Source organism: Manis javanica, chromosome 6, assembly GCF_040802235.1.
Source record: "Manis javanica isolate MJ-LG chromosome 6, MJ_LKY, whole genome shotgun sequence".
NCBI lineage: Eukaryota > Metazoa > Chordata > Mammalia > Pholidota > Manidae > Manis > Manis javanica.
This window is the reverse complement of record NC_133161.1, coordinates 91,492,620-91,509,707: the sequence shown is the minus strand read 5'-3', so window position 1 is coordinate 91,509,707 and position 17,088 is coordinate 91,492,620. Positions and strand designations below refer to the sequence as shown.

Sequence of the window (17,088 nt, the reverse complement as noted above, 5' to 3'; positions counted from 1 at the left end):
CAGATGACAAGTGCAAATCCTGGCTTGTCCCCTATGTGACCTTAGGCAATTTACAGCCTCTTTGAATCTCATGTCCTCATTTCCCTCAGCTGTAAAATGCAAATTAGCACACCTGGTCTTACCTCCCAGGGTCATGGAATTGAAATGTTCCAATTCCTGTGAAAGGCCTTTGGGGAGAGCGAGGTACAGAAATCCTTCAAGACATACCATCAGTGGGGTCGTGAATGTCACGTCTGCATTTTCTTTCCTGCTGCCTCAGCCCCCTGTAGTGCTGCCTACCTTGAATTCCTGATAGCTCTCTCTCCCCCAGACCTAACCTTTACTTAAGGGAAACTTCATTTTACCCTGAAGGCTTCTCCTTCTAGCCTCGCTCCAAAGCCTTTGTCTGCAGTTCTCTTATGTTGCCAGCTGGCTGATACACTTTATCTAAGCAGATAGTAAGTTCCATGAGGACATAGAGCGCATGTGCAGCCACTTCTGTGTCTTTTATAGAACCTAGCAGAGTGTGGAGCACTCTAAATATTTGTTCACTTACGTATTGGTTCCATAAAGTGACTCCACATTGTTATAAGCCAGGCTATCCTTGAGCCATTGCTGAATTAATTACAGTTACATGTAATATGGAACCAGCTTGCCATAAGGTTATGCTAAATGGTTCAGCCTCCACCCGCACCGCACCCCCCCCCACAAAATGTAATGTAATTGGGAACAATTCAAATCTTTGCCTCAATATTTAAGGGAAAAACTATCAAATAGGAATAGAATGCATGCATAGACTGTGTGTGTCTCTGTCTCTCTGTCTCTGTCTCTTGAACACTATAGCAGCTGTGGAAAACCCTCTCCTCTGGAAACTCTTCTCCCCTAAAAACTCCCCCAAGCCAAGCTCACACTACTCTTCATTCCTTAGTGCCCAACTCTTTCCAGTCTGGTTTCTTCCCTTTGCTTTTCCTCTGCCATGTATGTTTACAAGGCTGGATTATTTTCCAAGTCGCACAGCCATAAATTAGGGTGAGCCACTCCCAAATGGAGGTCATGGCCTCACAGACAGGCCAACAGCTACGCTGCCCGGGCAGAGCTCACTGGGCCAAAGTAAGCGATAGCCTTTCCTCTGCACTCAGGCTGGCTAGAAAAAGTCACTGCAATAAGTGGCTAAGCACAAAACATTAAAGGACACTTTCATAAGTGCATTTTAAGATTTATGCAATATTTATATAAATGCAACTATAATTTGTAGGTTTCTCAGCAGTCCTTACCCACTAAGCAAATCCACTTGATCAGCCCCCTTGTGTGCAGACCCTCACACCTACATACTCTCTTCCTCCCTTGCCACCCAGTCCCTGAAAAAAAGCTTGACTAGAACTTTCTTTCATTCGCTTTATGCTTCTGACAAAAAGTTCTTTCCCAACCTGATTCTAGGCTTCAGAAAAGTGAAGACCTTTGAGGACCAACGTTCTCACAGGTTTTTTCTGTTATAAGCTTTAAGCCACAGAGCTATCTGCTTACAATTTACCAGGAGCCAGTCTCTCAGTTCCTGCCCTCAGCTCTCTTTTTCTCTCCTCTGTGAGACAGAGGAGCATTTTTTTCCCTCCCTCCAAAAAGCAGCCTAAGCAGAACTAAACACCTGCTCATCCATCCAACAGCTTTGCTCTTCTGGGAAATAACTTGAATCTATGTATAATCTTTATCTTTACTCATTACACCCAATGAGTAGCCATTCTAGAAGGCTTCTACCACCCTACAAACCCACCTCTGGTTCAGCATGCCGGTTGAATGAACTTTGTTACAGAAAGCAAGTTTTCCACAATCTACAGTAAACATATTAACTAGAACCTATAGTGTTTTTGAATGGAGACATAAGGTGTTTTCAAGTCACATATATTGTGTGATTTTTGGTTTGTTTTTTTTTAACAGGCAAGTGTTTGACTCATAGCAATATCCAGCATCATTCCTCACACAACCATAGCTCTTTGACAAACACCAAAGGCTGGGGTGTAAGGTGGCCAGCTGCATTTTACCTACTATTCCCTGGGTAGTAATAGCATACGTGTACTGCATTTCCAAGCTCTCTCTAATCATCCTAACATGGTGCCGAGAATTAAAATCTAATCTGTAGTGCTGGTACTTTCTTGCAATGAAATCTCTGAAGTACTTAGCCTGCAAAATGTTTACAGTAAAAAATAAAAAAAATTAAAAAATTCTACCGGTTGAAGATATACCACTGATGGGAAAAGACACAAAATGCCTGTCAGAAAAGCATTAGATAGAGCTGGGCCAGCTTCCAGAGGCACCAGCTGCCGGCGTCTCAGGAACTCTTACATGTGGTATTCTCTGACACTACCTCTCTTCCGGGAGAGAGATATAAGAAATCCAAAGTGCAAGAGATTACAAGATTTTCCTAGTCCCCTCCCCTCATTTTCTGAAGGGTACTAAGGTTTTAACATAACTGGGGGCATGAAGCTAGTTGGGCAGAAATGCCAAGGCATGTGTGATAGGAAATACCCCTGATAATACTCATTCTTTTGCACCCTCTCTTTCAAGACAACTTGCTTATTTAACTGGTCTTAGGCTCTATTAAATGGATCATCAAATGCAGCAGAATATTTTCCTAAAATTGACCTCTATTTTAAACTGGTCATCTTTACATAAATGGCCTTAGAAGTTAAATACTTTTAACCTGTTAATATTTCACAGGGAAGAGTTCTGCTTGAAAGAAAGCAAAGGTCAAAGTGTTTTTTGTAACTAAATAGAAATACTTTATCCTTAATGTTAGTGAGCAAAAATGTATCCTTTGAGAATAGCCAACTAAGTGAGCATACAGTTATAGTTACTAAACCCATTCAGTAGAATTATTCTGAGTCCTCAAAACTTTCCATGTAGTTTTTAAAAAGAGGACTACAATGTAACTTACAAATAAAAAGGTCTTACAAATTTTAGATATTAACTTTTATTATACTTAAAGTTTACTAATATGTATTCATGCAACAAAATTCATTTCCTTATGTAGGAAAACAAAGCTAACCACCAGAATAACTTGATTGGGAACATCAGTTCTATATGATATGTAACCAATGTCTAGGACTCTGTAATAAGCCAACAACTATCCAAGTTGTTACCTCTGTTTAAGTGAATATCTAAAGCCAAGGTTTTTTTGTTTTTTTTTTTTAATTCTCAGTTAATTGAGCTTATTATAGGTATCACCACATTGTCATTTTGTAGAAATGAAAGTTAAATGGAGCCTAAAAATCTAACAAGCAAACTAGTGTTTGAGGATTCCAAAGATTCATACCGTGGGAAGAAGCTCAAAGCTTGGAAAAGCAGTATAAACATTCCATATCTAAAGATAAACACTTGGGGATCTTTATGACACTCAGGTTTAACTTTGTCTTGGCCACATACTACATGATAACTCCTCAGGCAAGGCAAAATTTGAATGGAAAAGATGAAGTATTTAGGAGTAAGAACTTTCATTTGGAAAGAAATCTGATCTTTCAAATGAAAAAAATCTATTTAGATGTGAGTTATGTTTTAAGTTACCATTTTTCCTCACCTTTTCAGTCCATGGTCAGACATTCTCTATAGCAGACAGACAGAAGTGTGTGTATATAGTAAACTTTCTCCCTAACAAACTCAATTTTCTGTCCCCCAACTTTGGGGAGCAACTCTAATATATAGCTAATTAGATTTAAACTTTACAGAACACCTTTCTCTGTAAAAGGGGGGAAAATTAACTTTCAGCTGTGCACACAGCTTACCATATTTTTATTAGAATATAGCAGAGAAAGTCATAGTTAACAAAAAAAGAAAAAAAAATGAGTCATGGCTCCTATAGCATTGCATTTGAACCCAAATAGACCATAACATTTCCTGCTCAACTCAAGTTTCTACTGAGCACCTGCATGTTTTAAGAGATACCTACAAGCTTTAATATCTGTCTTGTCTCTGTTTCAGCTGTCCAGTAGGCAGACTCTTTCTTTTCTTAGGGAAGTGAACATGACCCACCATGTCCATCTAGGTTGCATGGTCTATGAAAGTGAACTGCACTTCGATACATAAAATGTTGCTTTGTACGATGCAACCATAGAAACTGTCTTGATTTGGAAATAATTTTTAAACAAGGGCTATGCACCTTCATCATGTGGAAAAAAATCATAAATGGGAAAGCTATCACATAATTCCTAGGTAGTCCCCCCTTTTTTTAATCCATCAAAAAAAATTTTCATAAACTGCTTTTCCCCCAGTTATATCAGAAATAGGCCAACCTTTTTTGGCCCATTTTTTGGTGTTTCATTACAGGGGTCTAGTATAATTACTTAACTAATCCCCTGTTGGTGATCATTTAGGTTATTTCCAGTTTTCCTTTTGTTATAAATATCTTTATATGCATAATTTGGCATGTTTTTCCAAACTCAAAGTTATATATATTTTAAGCCTTAGTATATTTCAGATTGCCTTCCAGAGAGGCACACTTTTACCTTCCCAAGAAACACTTACGCTCTGCCCTCGTGAACCTAATTACAGATGAGGTGATACGGCTGGGGACACTGACTCTGTCATTGCCACCTTGCAGCTTTTCACATAACTGTGAAGGTGTGGTCACTTTTTGGCAGTCCTCAGGTAGATTTACATTCTCCACAGCACAGAGCAGTTACTGAGCAAGTTTATGTGAGTTAATTCTGCACATGTTCATTAATACTTCATGTATTTCAATAATGGCAAATTACTTTTTTATAGTATCCACAGAATAAAATGAAACATGTTATCTGCTTTTTTAAAGTACTAATGGGTCTCATTCTGGCCAGAGAATTACCTGTGAAGGATTTCTCCCCAGAAAGCACAATGGGCATAGCTCCAGGCATTTATTGAATGAATGCATTCAAATACCTGATGAGCTCTGTGCTCAGTGCTGGGGAAACTGCAAATGCCTTAAGAGCATCCTAATTGTTTAACTCACAAAAAATGTATTCATACACTGCTTACTTGGTGCATGCTCATTGCATACCTACAGTGTGCTCTGTGACAAGCTGGTGTTGGGGAAACAGAAGAGATGGGGTGCCTGGCTTTGTGCATGGCACATCTGTTCTAGACCAATCTAGAAAGATCTTCTCCAATAGGCATATATCCAGGTGTTACACATGGCAATGGAATTGAGAAGATTCCACATGTGAAGTGTCATCAGAGGTGGAATTTGAACATAAGTAAAAGCTAGCTAGGCAGAGAAGAGGGAGAAAGCATTTCAGGTAGAAGGAACTGGATGGGCCACAAAAACAGGTTTTGAGAATGGTGAATCTATGAAGGCTAAGGTTTAGGTGAGGCTGATAGGCTGAGAATGTAGAGATGACAGATTAGGTAGGGGCCAGATTTCAAAGTGTCCATGCAGTATGCTAAGGCACCGAAGCTTGTTTCACAGATAAGGAAAACTGAGTAGCACAGAAATGTGACCTACATGGGCCTGATTGAAGAGCTTGTCATGTCAATTAAGTAAATTCATTAGCGACTAGAAATAGCACATTTTCATTCCAAAAGTCTCTGAATTTATATTCCAAGGTAAGAATTTATACTTGGTAAACCTTTATGGCATACTTTAGTTAAAGTATAACAAACATTTATACTTCAAAAAAGACTTTGGGCTAGAATTTGTCCTTAATTATACCAGTTGAAGACAGATGCATTCTCCTTATTTTTAAAAAAGAGTTGACATTACAGATAAAGCAAGAGTTCCCTTTAAACCCCCATTCCAAACACAATCCCAATCCTTTAAAATACTCCCCAGTTTGCCTCCTTCTAGAACTTAACATTGTCTACCCATATATATATATGTTTATAGAAATAGAAAATTGTAATGTTCTTTGTCTTAGACTTTAACCTTTGTTGATCTTTACCAATATTATATATGTTTAAGATAACCTTGGCTTTTTCTAAATGTAGACTATATACCATTAGTACATAGCAGTGCTTGGCATGTTGTAAATGCTCAAGAAACGCTAAATAATGAGAGAAGTTGCTGCTAAGCTTAAAGTACTAATCAGGTGGAGTTGTCCAAGTCAAAGGTCAACCAAATACTGGTGATTATCACCACTTGAATTAGAAAGTCCTCTGAGTAGATGACTGAAGCGTCAGCTCCCTATTTCATGATTTCCAAATAAGATCACAGAAATCACTTAGTCATAGAGGTTAACAGCAGCATTTCATTAGCCATCTTGGAAAAAGCAAACACATCCCACAACTTCTTTGTCTGGAAAACAGCCCAGTATGTGAAACGGCACCTGATCCTGGAGTGTGACCCAAAGCAGACTTGTTGCTGATGTGTACCACGCAGCCACCAGCTTTAGGTGAGCTGGCCCTCACAAATGGGAGCAGCCTGACAGCAGCAAGCACAAGCCCCGCAGTGAAATAACTGCTCCCTCTGGAAGACCAGGCTTATTCTGTTAGAGCTACTGCAGTTGTAGAGTTAATTCTTCTAGAAGGCCAAAGGCATTACTGCTGGGGAAGTTGAGACAAACTGCCGCTGTATGAGAGAGGGGAGGGCTTTTACCAGTGTTTCCCTTGCTTCTGAAGTGTCCTCAGATCAGAGATCCCATCTTCCAGGGTAAAACACTAGACTGAGAATTAGGGTCAACCCCCAGTATAAGCCATGAATAGTAGTGGAGCATTGAATTTGCTAATCAAATCCAGTTTCCTGGATCACTGTCGGTAATAATTAACAACCCAGGACTGTGAGACAGGTTTGCAGCAAGAGAGTAGATTAGACTATCACTTTAGGCCTCTGGTATAAAGATACCACCTGAACCTTACTAGGTTCAAAATATAGGTTAAATAAGCATTTTTTTCATTCAATAAGCATTCCCGAAGGACCTACTATGTACCAGGTGTGGGACTAGGAACTTGTGGGCAGATGCGGTGAAGACTTCAGGGGCTCTCTGAGCGCTGAACTTGACCTTTCAAGTGGAGAAAGACAGAATCTAGAAAGAAAAAGCAGAGTAAATATGGAAGATTTTTAAAATTACAATACCAGAATAGAGTCCTTTTATCCCTCCTCTGGATATTACTGAATTTCAGCATTCTTACAGAGCTGAGGGAAGAAACACCATCAACTGAAATAAAATTTTCAGTCTTTAAAATAGTTTTAGGTGGGTTGTTCAAAGAGATGAGCTAATTTTAAAAGATTTTCTAAAATGTACAATCACTGCGTGTTAGCTGCCTGCTCAATTTGACATTAGTGATTTTACAATAAACATTTTAAAAACAGAGAAGTAATGTGGGTAAAACTGCAATATTTCCAGAATCTTTTTCCTGGCTTTAGTACATCTGCATATTAATAGGTTTCCAAGGGGTGAGAAGAATTAGTCCATCTCCATATCAATAGATAATTACAAGAGTGTGGAAGGATTTATCTGGACCAGAGAGGTTGGGCAGAGCTTTCTTCTGCTGCAGCCAGGTCTGGAGAGAGACAGGAAGACTGCTTGTAAGAAATAAATGGGTTTCTTAAACTTTATTTCTCCCTTTGACTGATTTCAGTTTCAAAGGTATTTTGCCCCAAGATTTTTTCCTGGAGTTACAAGCAGTCTTAACACACCTCAGATTTTAGGTGCCCAAGCATATAGCCTATATCAAAAAAAGAACATTTTAAATATTTCTTTAGTAAATAGTTGTGATAATTTCCTATACTTCCAATTATACAAATAAAAAATGTTTGTGAATATAACTCTTACGGTTGCCACACACTGACCAGAGAAACAAACAAAAATCCATCCTTTTGAAGGCCTTACATTTTATTCTCTGTGGAGTGGCAAGTATTTGTATTTTTTAAATTTTTACTGCCCTTCTTTAGGGCACTCATGAATGAAGGTAAAGATATGACATGCCAAGGAAATGAAACATGGGCTCATGACTAGAATTCAAGTCTTAAAGTGTTTAATTGACTACATTTAAGTTAATCCTGCTATGAATCTGATAAAACTTTTCTAAAGAGCTTTCCTAAGGCTCTCTAGCTTCACCTCAGACATTAATCTCTTACTCATTTTTCAAGTGCCAGGTTAGCAACCAGATGCTAAAATCTAAAAACAAAGAATAAATAGTGACCTGAAAAAAACTTGCCCCATTTAGAGGGTTCCTATGGCATTGCTGTTAAATATGGATTCAAAATTTTTTAGAAGGCTTGGAATTAATGGGCATAGACAGGGCAGCACTTTTTTCTACCCATCTCCCATTGGATCGGTCCCCTTGTCACTGTCATGGGAGGTGAAAGGCAATGGGTGTGCTGCCTCGCAGAGCCTGTGAGAAGCACAGATGAGGCCTTCTTACACCTATGTTAGTGACTATGTTAAAACATTCAAATACAGAGTTGGGTACCTGCTGGAATCAGTCATGATAAACTAGGTTATATTGCAGTTTAAAACAAAAACCTCCCAGATCTTGGGCTAAGAAACACAGGTTCATGCTACATATCCAGAAAAACTTATTGGCTGAGGTAATGTGCCCTGGCTTCAGGCATGGCTGGATCACGATACTTCAAGTTGGTCCTTAAGTATCTGTTCTATTGCTTCTCTTAGTTCTGCTCTCTTCCGTGTTGGCCCCAGGCTCAGCAGCCTCCACCAATTTCAGGCTGATGTCCACAGAACTCCTAAGTCCACAGGAAAGAGGTTTTCTTCTCTCTCAAAAAAATCACAGTAATTTTCACAAAAATCCCGCAAAAAATCCTAACTGGAAAACTCGATGTGCGTGCCCATCCCTTAAGCCAACTATTGGAAAGAGGGAGATGGAAATGCACTTATTGGCCTGGAGCACATGACAGGATTAGCCCCATCCTATGTGGGCTGACAATGTGAAAGGACTTGTCCCTCAAAAGAACTCTAGGGGCTGTCACCAGAAGAAGGGACATTCCTGCAAGTCTAAATGGCAATTTCTGTTGTGCAGTGGGAGACTGAAATGCCACAGCTCCTTGCCTGATTCAGGCCCCGAAGGTCAGTGTCTTATAGAGGGTGACAGTAATGACCCCTAAGTCTTCTCTTAATGGTTGTATGGAAGGGCTATTCAATTTGATATTCATCCAATAAGTAGCTATTGAGCATGTACTATACCAGAAACTCTGCCACCTGATGGGAATACAAACTGCAATAAAACACAGTTTCTGTCCTCAAAGAGCTCTTGGGGGCAAGGGCATTTAACACAAAATTGTAAGTTACTGTCCTGTATGTTATAAAAGAGGTACTTAGGAAGGGCTGAGTTTTACTGGTCACTGAACTTTTCCAGATCACTTCTGGCTCTTGCAAAGTACACTAACTTTCAAATCTAACTTTCAAAACAGCAACAATCTAGTATTTTTCATGAGAACAATGTTATATAAATAGCCACGTTTTAAGACCTACAGATCGAAGTCAAGAATGTGACATCTTTGTTGTTTTACTGTCAATCCGGGATTTAAAATGAGTCTCGTAAGAGCATCCTAAGACTGTGTGAAGGTGACCTTGAAAGCAGGTTTGTTTTTTTCCCAAACAAAATAATGCTTCGGGAAGACAACTGTCACATACCCTTTGAGGTGGAACAGCCAACATTCGGTAATCCTATCTGCCATCCAAACACTGCAGAGCTCAACATCCAAGACTGCCTCATGCTGGAGCGGGCAGGGCCAGGTAGGTACAGCCATGGACCCAGCAGGAGCAGGGCCTCCACAGGCTTTACCAACAAAAGTGATTCATCCCTCCAAACTTGTAACATCTTCCGAAATAGTTAACAGAGGAAAAGCTTGTTCATGAGATAAATTTGGATGTATTTCTAAAATGAACTCAAGTCTGGTAATATTTTCTCCTTGACTAGAAATTTGTGTTAGGTAGAAAGTGGACATTTAAGACTTAAGAAAGTTTTTAAAACATGCAGACTAGTCTTTATTTACTTTTATTCAAGGAACATTTATTGGGCACCTATCCTGGGCCCCCTGTCACATTCGGTGCTGTTTAAGCACAAATGAAGGTTACACAGTATGTGTCCTTGTCTCACTGTCTACTGCGGGAGATAAGGGCATAAACAAATAGAGCATTATGTCATTTTATGCAGTAATGGGCCTTTACAAGGTGCTGGAGAGTAGGGGGTGGTGCAGGAGGAGAGGAAGTTATGTCTGAGTGGAAGCTTTAAAGATGCCTGGTAGCTCACTAAGCTGATGAGGTCAATAAGCAGCAGAAAGAAATGAAGGTATAAAAAGTGTGTCACGTACAGGGAACTTCAGGAAGCTCGCTTGGGCAGGGGGAAGCCATTAAAGGCTTTTGAACAAAGGAATGACATGATCAAAGCTACGGCTACAACAATCCTTCTGGCAATGTTAGGGAAGACCAGACTTAGGACAGGGAAAGGCTGCAGGTAGGAACAGCAGCTAGGCTGCTCCTGCGGGCGTGCAGACCGTATGTGGGAGTGACTGAATCAAGGCAGGGCGATGAGGTTGGAGCAACGGGCACATGGGGACTAGATGATCATAAAGTAGAAATAACAGGACCTGGTGATGAGAAGAGGTGACAGGGAAGGAAGGGTCCAGCATGATTCACAGCTGGGCTGCCTTCAAGAGTGCAGGCCCTGTGCAGTCTCTCAGGACCCCCACTCAGAAGTGGCTTAATGCTCCACTCTCACCACCTGGAGATCATAATATCTCAGCAAGGGGCCTCAAGTGCTCATTTTCATTTTGCACTGGGCCCTACAAATCATATGGCCGGTCCGTTCCCAGGTTTTTGTCTTGAGATAAGAGGTAGGTCATGGTGCCAATGACTAAAATTGGAAACAGAAGAACACACTTTGTTCTATAGGGGTGGGGGGAGAGATGAGTTCACTTTTGCAACTCATGAACCTATGTGTCATCAAAGTAGAGATACTCACTAAGCTGTTAGAAATTGCATGTAAGTTTCAAGCAAGGGCCAAGCTAGAGTTATAGATGTTGGGTACCAAGGCCACAGACTGTGGGTGTAGATGCAGGTATGTAGAGGGAAAAAAAGCTTTAGGAGCACCAATGTTTCAGATCAGACAGGGGAACAAGAAACAGTTCCCAGCAGAGGGGCGGTCAGAATCCTGTGGGAAAAATTTGGATAGAATTGGGTCCTGGAAGCCAAGAGAAAAGGAGTCTCAAGAAGAAGGGAGGGATCGTGTGAAACATACGCCACAAAGGGATCAAACAGCAGAACTGTCCATTGCGTTTGGCCATTGGAGGGCTGGTGGTAATTCCTGAGGCCAATGGTGGAGACTGAGTCGTAAGGGGATGAAGGAGGAAACAAAGTAAGAGCAGATGAGCCTTTCTAGAACTTGGGTTATGAAGTCAAAGGGAGGAGTGGAGTAGAGCAGAGAGTGTGTGCTATCAAGGCAGGCTTTGCGGTTTTTCCTTAAGTTGCGGGAGCATATTTCTTAGGAGGTAGGAGGAGGGCTCTTGCCTCCAGGACAGAAATATAAAAGAGAAAGTTGTGACTGAAGACAGACAAACTCATAGATGGAGTGGTCTGAAGGGGAGTCAGTGTTACACACACTCCCAGATGCACAGACACATGCCAAAAAAAAAAAAAACTAACAAATCTAATTTACAGGGGTTTACTGCTGAGTGGGGTGTCAGGAGAGCAGAGGGCCTTGGAGTGTTGAGTAACTGTGCTCCAGGAGAGGACGCTCATCGGGGACAGATAACTAGCTACTAGCACGGAGGACCGTCTGCTGTGAGAGCAGAGACCAGTCTCACAAAAGATGCAAAACTGAGTGATACTTGCAAATTTGTACATAAAAGCTGTAGTCATGTTTGGCCCAGGGTGTTAAAAGCCCCGAAGGGGGAAAGAATTTTTGCCTCTGAATGCTTTTTCTAATCAGGCTCTGAAACGCCTCCGTTGCAACCCTAGCTCGCCACCACAGTACCTGCTTTCCCAGGGATCTCAGGCTGCTCAGTCAGCGCCAAGGATCCCCAGCGTCACTCAGAGGCGGAATCTCATCTCCGGAGGCTGCCACAGGGCAAGTGCTCATCTGGTGAATAACTAATGCATCGCGAAGACCTGAGGCTCCTGCCTCCCTCAGCGGAAAGGATGTTTATAAACTCACAAAGCATTACTCTATGGTCATTGATTAAACTCCCCTGGGACCCATTTCATTGCAGCTTAACCCTTCTCCTGGGGGTGACTAATTAGAAAACAAGCAAAATCTCCTGACTGGACTAATAACTAACTATAGTCCCGAATTCTGGGCACTTTTGCTGAGAGCAGGGCTAAAGAAAGCTCGGGCTTTGACTCCAGCCCTTGCTAAGGCAGAATTGGGCTAATTCACAGGAAGGTTGGCAGTCCCACCACGAGTCTCTCTGCCGTCTCCAGCCCCCAGGAGATGGGCGAGCTTGTATTCAACCCTTATTTAGCCAAACAGATGACCCACGGTGCTCTTGGAGGCCCCTCCCCACCTCACCGCGTGGCCGCGGAGGTCCCCTCTAGAATCTCTCAGGCTGTGCCTTAGGGAGGGCAGGGGAGTGCGTCTCAAGACTCAGCTTCGTGGCGGAGTCAACCCTGTCACGGTCAGATGGGAAAGGCGTCACTAACAGTAGTGCCCGTGCAAAAATTACCTGAGTTAGGGCCATCGGCTAGGTTTCTGTAAGGAGTAGATTTGTAAAAACAACTAAATGGGTAATTCAATGCCGCGGCTACCTGGGGGTCAGGTCCTGAAAAAATGTGTGCGCAAAGGAAACGAAGCGCACGGTCGTTTCCTTCCTCCGTGAGGACCTTACAGAGGTCGCGCTAACCCCCGCTCAGGGACTGCGGGGGTTCGCTTCTTCCCCAGGAACAAACCTGACAGGTCGGCATTCTGCAAAGGATTAAACCGTGTTTCCCCCCTGCCCCGCGCCCACAGAGAAGTTTGTAGCCTCGGGCACCTTTTGGTGACTCACTCCTTACAAATGTAAATGCAGGAGTGCGCGGTAGGTCCCCCTGGCCCGGCGCTCCGAGCACCTACCTCAGCGACCCGCCCCCCGCGCCCCGGGCCGCCGCGGCCCCAGGAAGGGTCCCGCAGAAGCCGCCGCACTGCAGCCACCGCAGGCTCGGCCTTGAAACAAAAGCCGCCCGGGAGGGTGGGCCGCGCCCGCACCCCGCCCCGCACCCCCGCCCCGCCGCGTGGGGCCGCCCGCCCCTCCGCAGGCTGAGGGCGCGCATGAGCAGAGGCACCGGCCTCGGTCCTTCCCCGGCCAAACTTTCTAATTCCCTTCTTTGGGCTCGGGGCCGCGGGCGGCGGGCAGCAGGCAGCGCTTGCAGCGCCGGGGAGCAAAAGAAGGTGGCGGCGTGGTTTTTCTCCTCCCGACCCTCCCACCCCCCGCTTCCGTGGGAGCGGCAGGAAAAGGCAGGGCCCCTCTCCCCTCTCCGAACGTTTGCTTTTTTTTCTCCACCTCTCCAGAAAGGACGACGGGGGAGAACGCCGGCGGCTCGGCGGGCTGAGCTCCCCCACTCCGCCGTGTTCCCTCGGCTGCAGGCACTGGCCATGGGGCTGCTCCGGGTGTTCGCCTTCACTTTCTTAGGTAAGTGCGAGGAAATGGTCTGGAAGGCGCTGGGTTGAACGAGGGGGAGAGAAACCCAAAAGCAGTTGCCCCAGCTTCGAGGGCGCCCGGACGATAGGGAGAGGGACTGGAGTGGAAATTCTGCCCTGGGATTAAACGGCAGCGCCCTCGGTGGCGGCTGAAGACCGCGCGTGCGATGATCGCCGCGGACATGCATCCCGGGGCTCTGTGCCGGGGGCTGCGGCTCCCGCGACCACTGCTCGGGCCTTTGCACCTTCGGTCAGTAGCCGGTGGATCTCTGCCCCGCGGAGGACAGCGGGGGGCAGGCTCCCCGGGGCGGAGGGGCACACCGCGGAGGGCTCGCCTGGAGCCTATTTTCAAGGAAAGTGACGGAGCTGAGCGCAGGCTTATCCTGGACCCCACTGGGGCCATGTGGCTTTAATTAACCATCGCTGTTTACCCCCGGATGGCGCCACAAACAGCTGGACTGGGTGCTTCCCTGGAATGACGAAGCGTTGAAGCCACTCCAAAGCCGTAGGGACTGCCCCGGCGCCCCGCCACCTCGGCCCCTTCCCCCGCAGCGCCTGCTACCTCCGAGTGTGCACGCACACACTCAGGCGCCCTTACGCTCACACAGTTCTGCACGGACACACTCACACCGTGAGGATGCACAGGCTGCTGCCTGCACGCGAGTTCACCTGTATGCGGGTGTGTGGCGTTTGGCCGTCCACCTCTGCGTCCAGGTCCAGGCACTGGCACGTTGATGTGGCTGGTCTGCACATCTACCTTTTGTGGCGGGAGCTGCTTCCCAGGGAGCAGATCAGGGGGGATGCAAGCATCGGTGGGGGTCGGGGTGGGGGGTGATAGTCCGGGCTGCTGGACAAACCTGATGTCGTATGTGTTTCTTTCTGAATCTTCCTCTCTGCGGCCCTGCCTTCTCGGCCTCTCCCTCTCTCGTCTCTCCATTGCCTCTTTTCTGCACATTCTGCTTTCTTCTGAATCTGCTCTGTCCCCGCCTCTTGAGTTCCTTTTGGTTGCCCTTGCCCCTCCATGTGCCTCCTGCCCTACCATGCTTCCTGACCTACCATGTCGCCTGCCTGTCTTCCGCAGCCCTGTCCGGAGCCCTGGTGCGCGCTCAAGAACCCGAGTTCAGCTACGGCTGCGCGGAGGGCAGCTGCTATCCCGCCACTGGCGACCTTCTCATCGGCCGGGCACAGAAGCTCTCAGTGACCTCGACATGTGGGCTGCACAAGCCCGAGCCTTACTGCATCGTCAGCCACCTCCAGGTGAGGGCGGAGAACCCGGGTCAAGGCTCTGCGGGTGTCTCCTGCAGCCCAGACCCAAAGGGCAGACCCCGGGGACTCCGCATCCGGCAGGTTGTCCAGATAGGAAGCGCGGCCAGCCAGGGAGTCCCGGGATTAGGCTGGTGGCTCACCCTTTTGCCCCATCTGGGTTTGCACAGTTGCATCCGCCAACATTTCCTGCCGCCGACGGAGTGGTGTGGAAAGGCAGGGCTGCAGACAGACCTGGCCCCCGTCCTGCCCCATTCCCAGACCCAGGGCTTCCAAAAGCCCTGCCTTGTTTTTCTTTAATCTCCTCTTTGGAAATGAGTGGGAAAGGTGGTTTATCCTCTTCTTTATATACTGAGTAGTGATCTTGAGTTTTCCCCAAACCTCCAGTTGGGGTAAAGGGTGTTCCAGTATGGACAGATGCCTCGCAAGATCACTCCCGTCGTGGACTCTATTTTTCTCTCCTCATTTGGTGCTGTTCCTGTCTTCCTCAGCTATCAGGATCAGATGCTTTCTTCAGTAGAATGCCCGGTTGCCATGGCACCCTGATAGAAGAGGACCAAAATGAAATTTCAGGGTGTTATCTGTTTCTAAAAGTAGACCCAGAGGTTAAATTTCAAAGGTCATACTTTTACAAAGTCAAAACTACTTTTAAAAGCAGACACAAGGTTTAAACTACCCAGAATCAAAATCCCTTTCCTTGATTTGTAAAAAGGAGACATATCTCTGGCCTCTGAAGCAAGCAAAAGGTGGCTAGTCTCACACGCAGGGCAAGTTCAAGCCAATTGCTCTAATTTTGGTCACTCCACCCGTCTGTACATCTGCCCTTTAGGAGTGGGACAGGGCATTGTGTAGTTTGCAACTCAGATGCCTTCCAATGGAGTCACTCCCACAAAGCAGAAAAAGAGCCTCTTCTGAAGACCTGATAAATTAAACCCGAGGAATGTGGTAAAGTGGATTCCACTCATTTGCTCCCAGGTTTATGCAGAGATGTCTAGACTGCTTCCTCCTGATTAGAAGGCCAACTATAATTAAACTTTTTTTAAGTTCTGGTAATTGTTCTCCTGTATCAGTTTCCTTGACTTCGAGTTAATAAAGGCAGTTGATGTTACCTTTTCTAATATTGGCATGTAAATTTTACCTAAAACATTATGCTAACATTTTACCTCAGAGGCTAGGACATCCTGTAAATGAATCACCAAATTCTGGGAGCAGCTTTGAGCAGAATGAGAATGGACTATTTGTCTTAAAAGCAAGTAGGGCCAGACTCTGGCTGACGTGATTAGCCGTGAAATTGTGAAGTGCTGTTCACAGATATCAGAGCCTAAAGAAAGGGACCAGGCATGTACTTTTCTCAAACATTTAATAGGTCTAAAAGGGGAGGCAGGAAGCGTGGGTATTTTGTCCAGTTGCTTCGCTGACTTCTAGTCTCTATTTTTGAGTTAGTACATCTTGCTGGTTTCTAAATCCTTTTGGGAGAAGGTGATAACTAATAGCTAACTAAGTAAATGTAAATGTAGAAGTAAAGTCAGTTGCTACTGTCCTTGTAAGAACATCACCCTTGCTTACACGTTGTTTGTAAAAAGTATGTGGTCTCTCTAGATTTCAGTGTTAGCATGATTTTCAGACCTAAGAATAATCTGCATTTCAGAAAACTAGTAGAAAGCAAGCTCCATATGGAAAGGGAGCTGTTAAGTTATACTGTTTGTGATTTGCCATGATGGAGGGCAAAGAGGGTTCTTTGAACTCCACTGACCCCAACCGCCAGCGTGGCCACTGCTATAAGGAATAGGGACAGTGACAAGGAGAGGACAGCTGCAAGCTAATCTAAAACCTAAAGGATACCTTAATTCTACATTCAGGTCCATTTCAGCATTCTTTGAGTTGGGCTCATTTATAGAGCTCCTAAGGCTGCAGGTCAGCCTGGGACCCCCTTCCCAGATACTCTGAGCAGTTAGTGTGTGAGCCTGCAGGTGCCAGTTCACCACTTGGGCAAAGTAGAAGCTAAGAAACCTTGTTCTGTAATCCCAAAGCTTCTTAAATTCTTCTGCCTACTACTCGTTTTCTGCCTTATATAGGTCTTAAAAAATCAAACCAAATGAATTTTTCTTTTTTTCTTTCATTTTCAGTTTGCTTTATGTCAGCAAAATTTCTCTAATATCTGTTCTGCATTTTACTTGAACAGTAGTAAGCTTCTCTAGCTATTCACTGAGATTAAGTCTTGAGCCTACAAATTTCATTTTGATTAAATTAATAGCTTGTGGGAAAAAACCTGCTTTCTTTTACTTTTGACCTTGACTGCAAGAGAGAAGGAAATTTTCA

The 17,088-nt window shown here is 44.6% G+C and overlaps 1 protein-coding gene and 1 long non-coding RNA gene across 2 annotated transcripts in view; one reads left to right on the top strand and one right to left on the bottom strand.

The window, feature by feature from the left end:
* The window catches only part of LOC140849943 (uncharacterized), a 162,913-nt gene extending 149,867 nt beyond the window's left edge, over nt 1–13,046 (bottom strand). Inside the window, exons 1-2 of the long non-coding RNA XR_012132398.1 lie at nt 12,943–13,046; nt 6,864–6,959 (exon numbers count right to left, since the gene is read on the bottom strand). This is a non-coding gene — a long non-coding RNA (uncharacterized lncRNA). The remainder of the gene's footprint in view (nt 1–6,863; nt 6,960–12,942) is intronic.
* Nucleotides 13,047–13,121: 75 nt separating this feature from the next.
* Nucleotides 13,122–17,088, top strand: part of LAMB1 (laminin subunit beta 1) — an 81,483-nt gene continuing 77,516 nt past the window's right edge. The window contains exons 1-3 of the mRNA XM_037010880.2: nt 13,122–13,257; nt 13,378–13,498; nt 14,588–14,763. Of these exons, the coding sequence (XP_036866775.2) occupies nt 13,138–13,257; nt 13,378–13,498; nt 14,588–14,763 (417 nt within the window). The 5' untranslated portion in view covers nt 13,122–13,137. The remainder of the gene's footprint in view (nt 13,258–13,377; nt 13,499–14,587; nt 14,764–17,088) is intronic.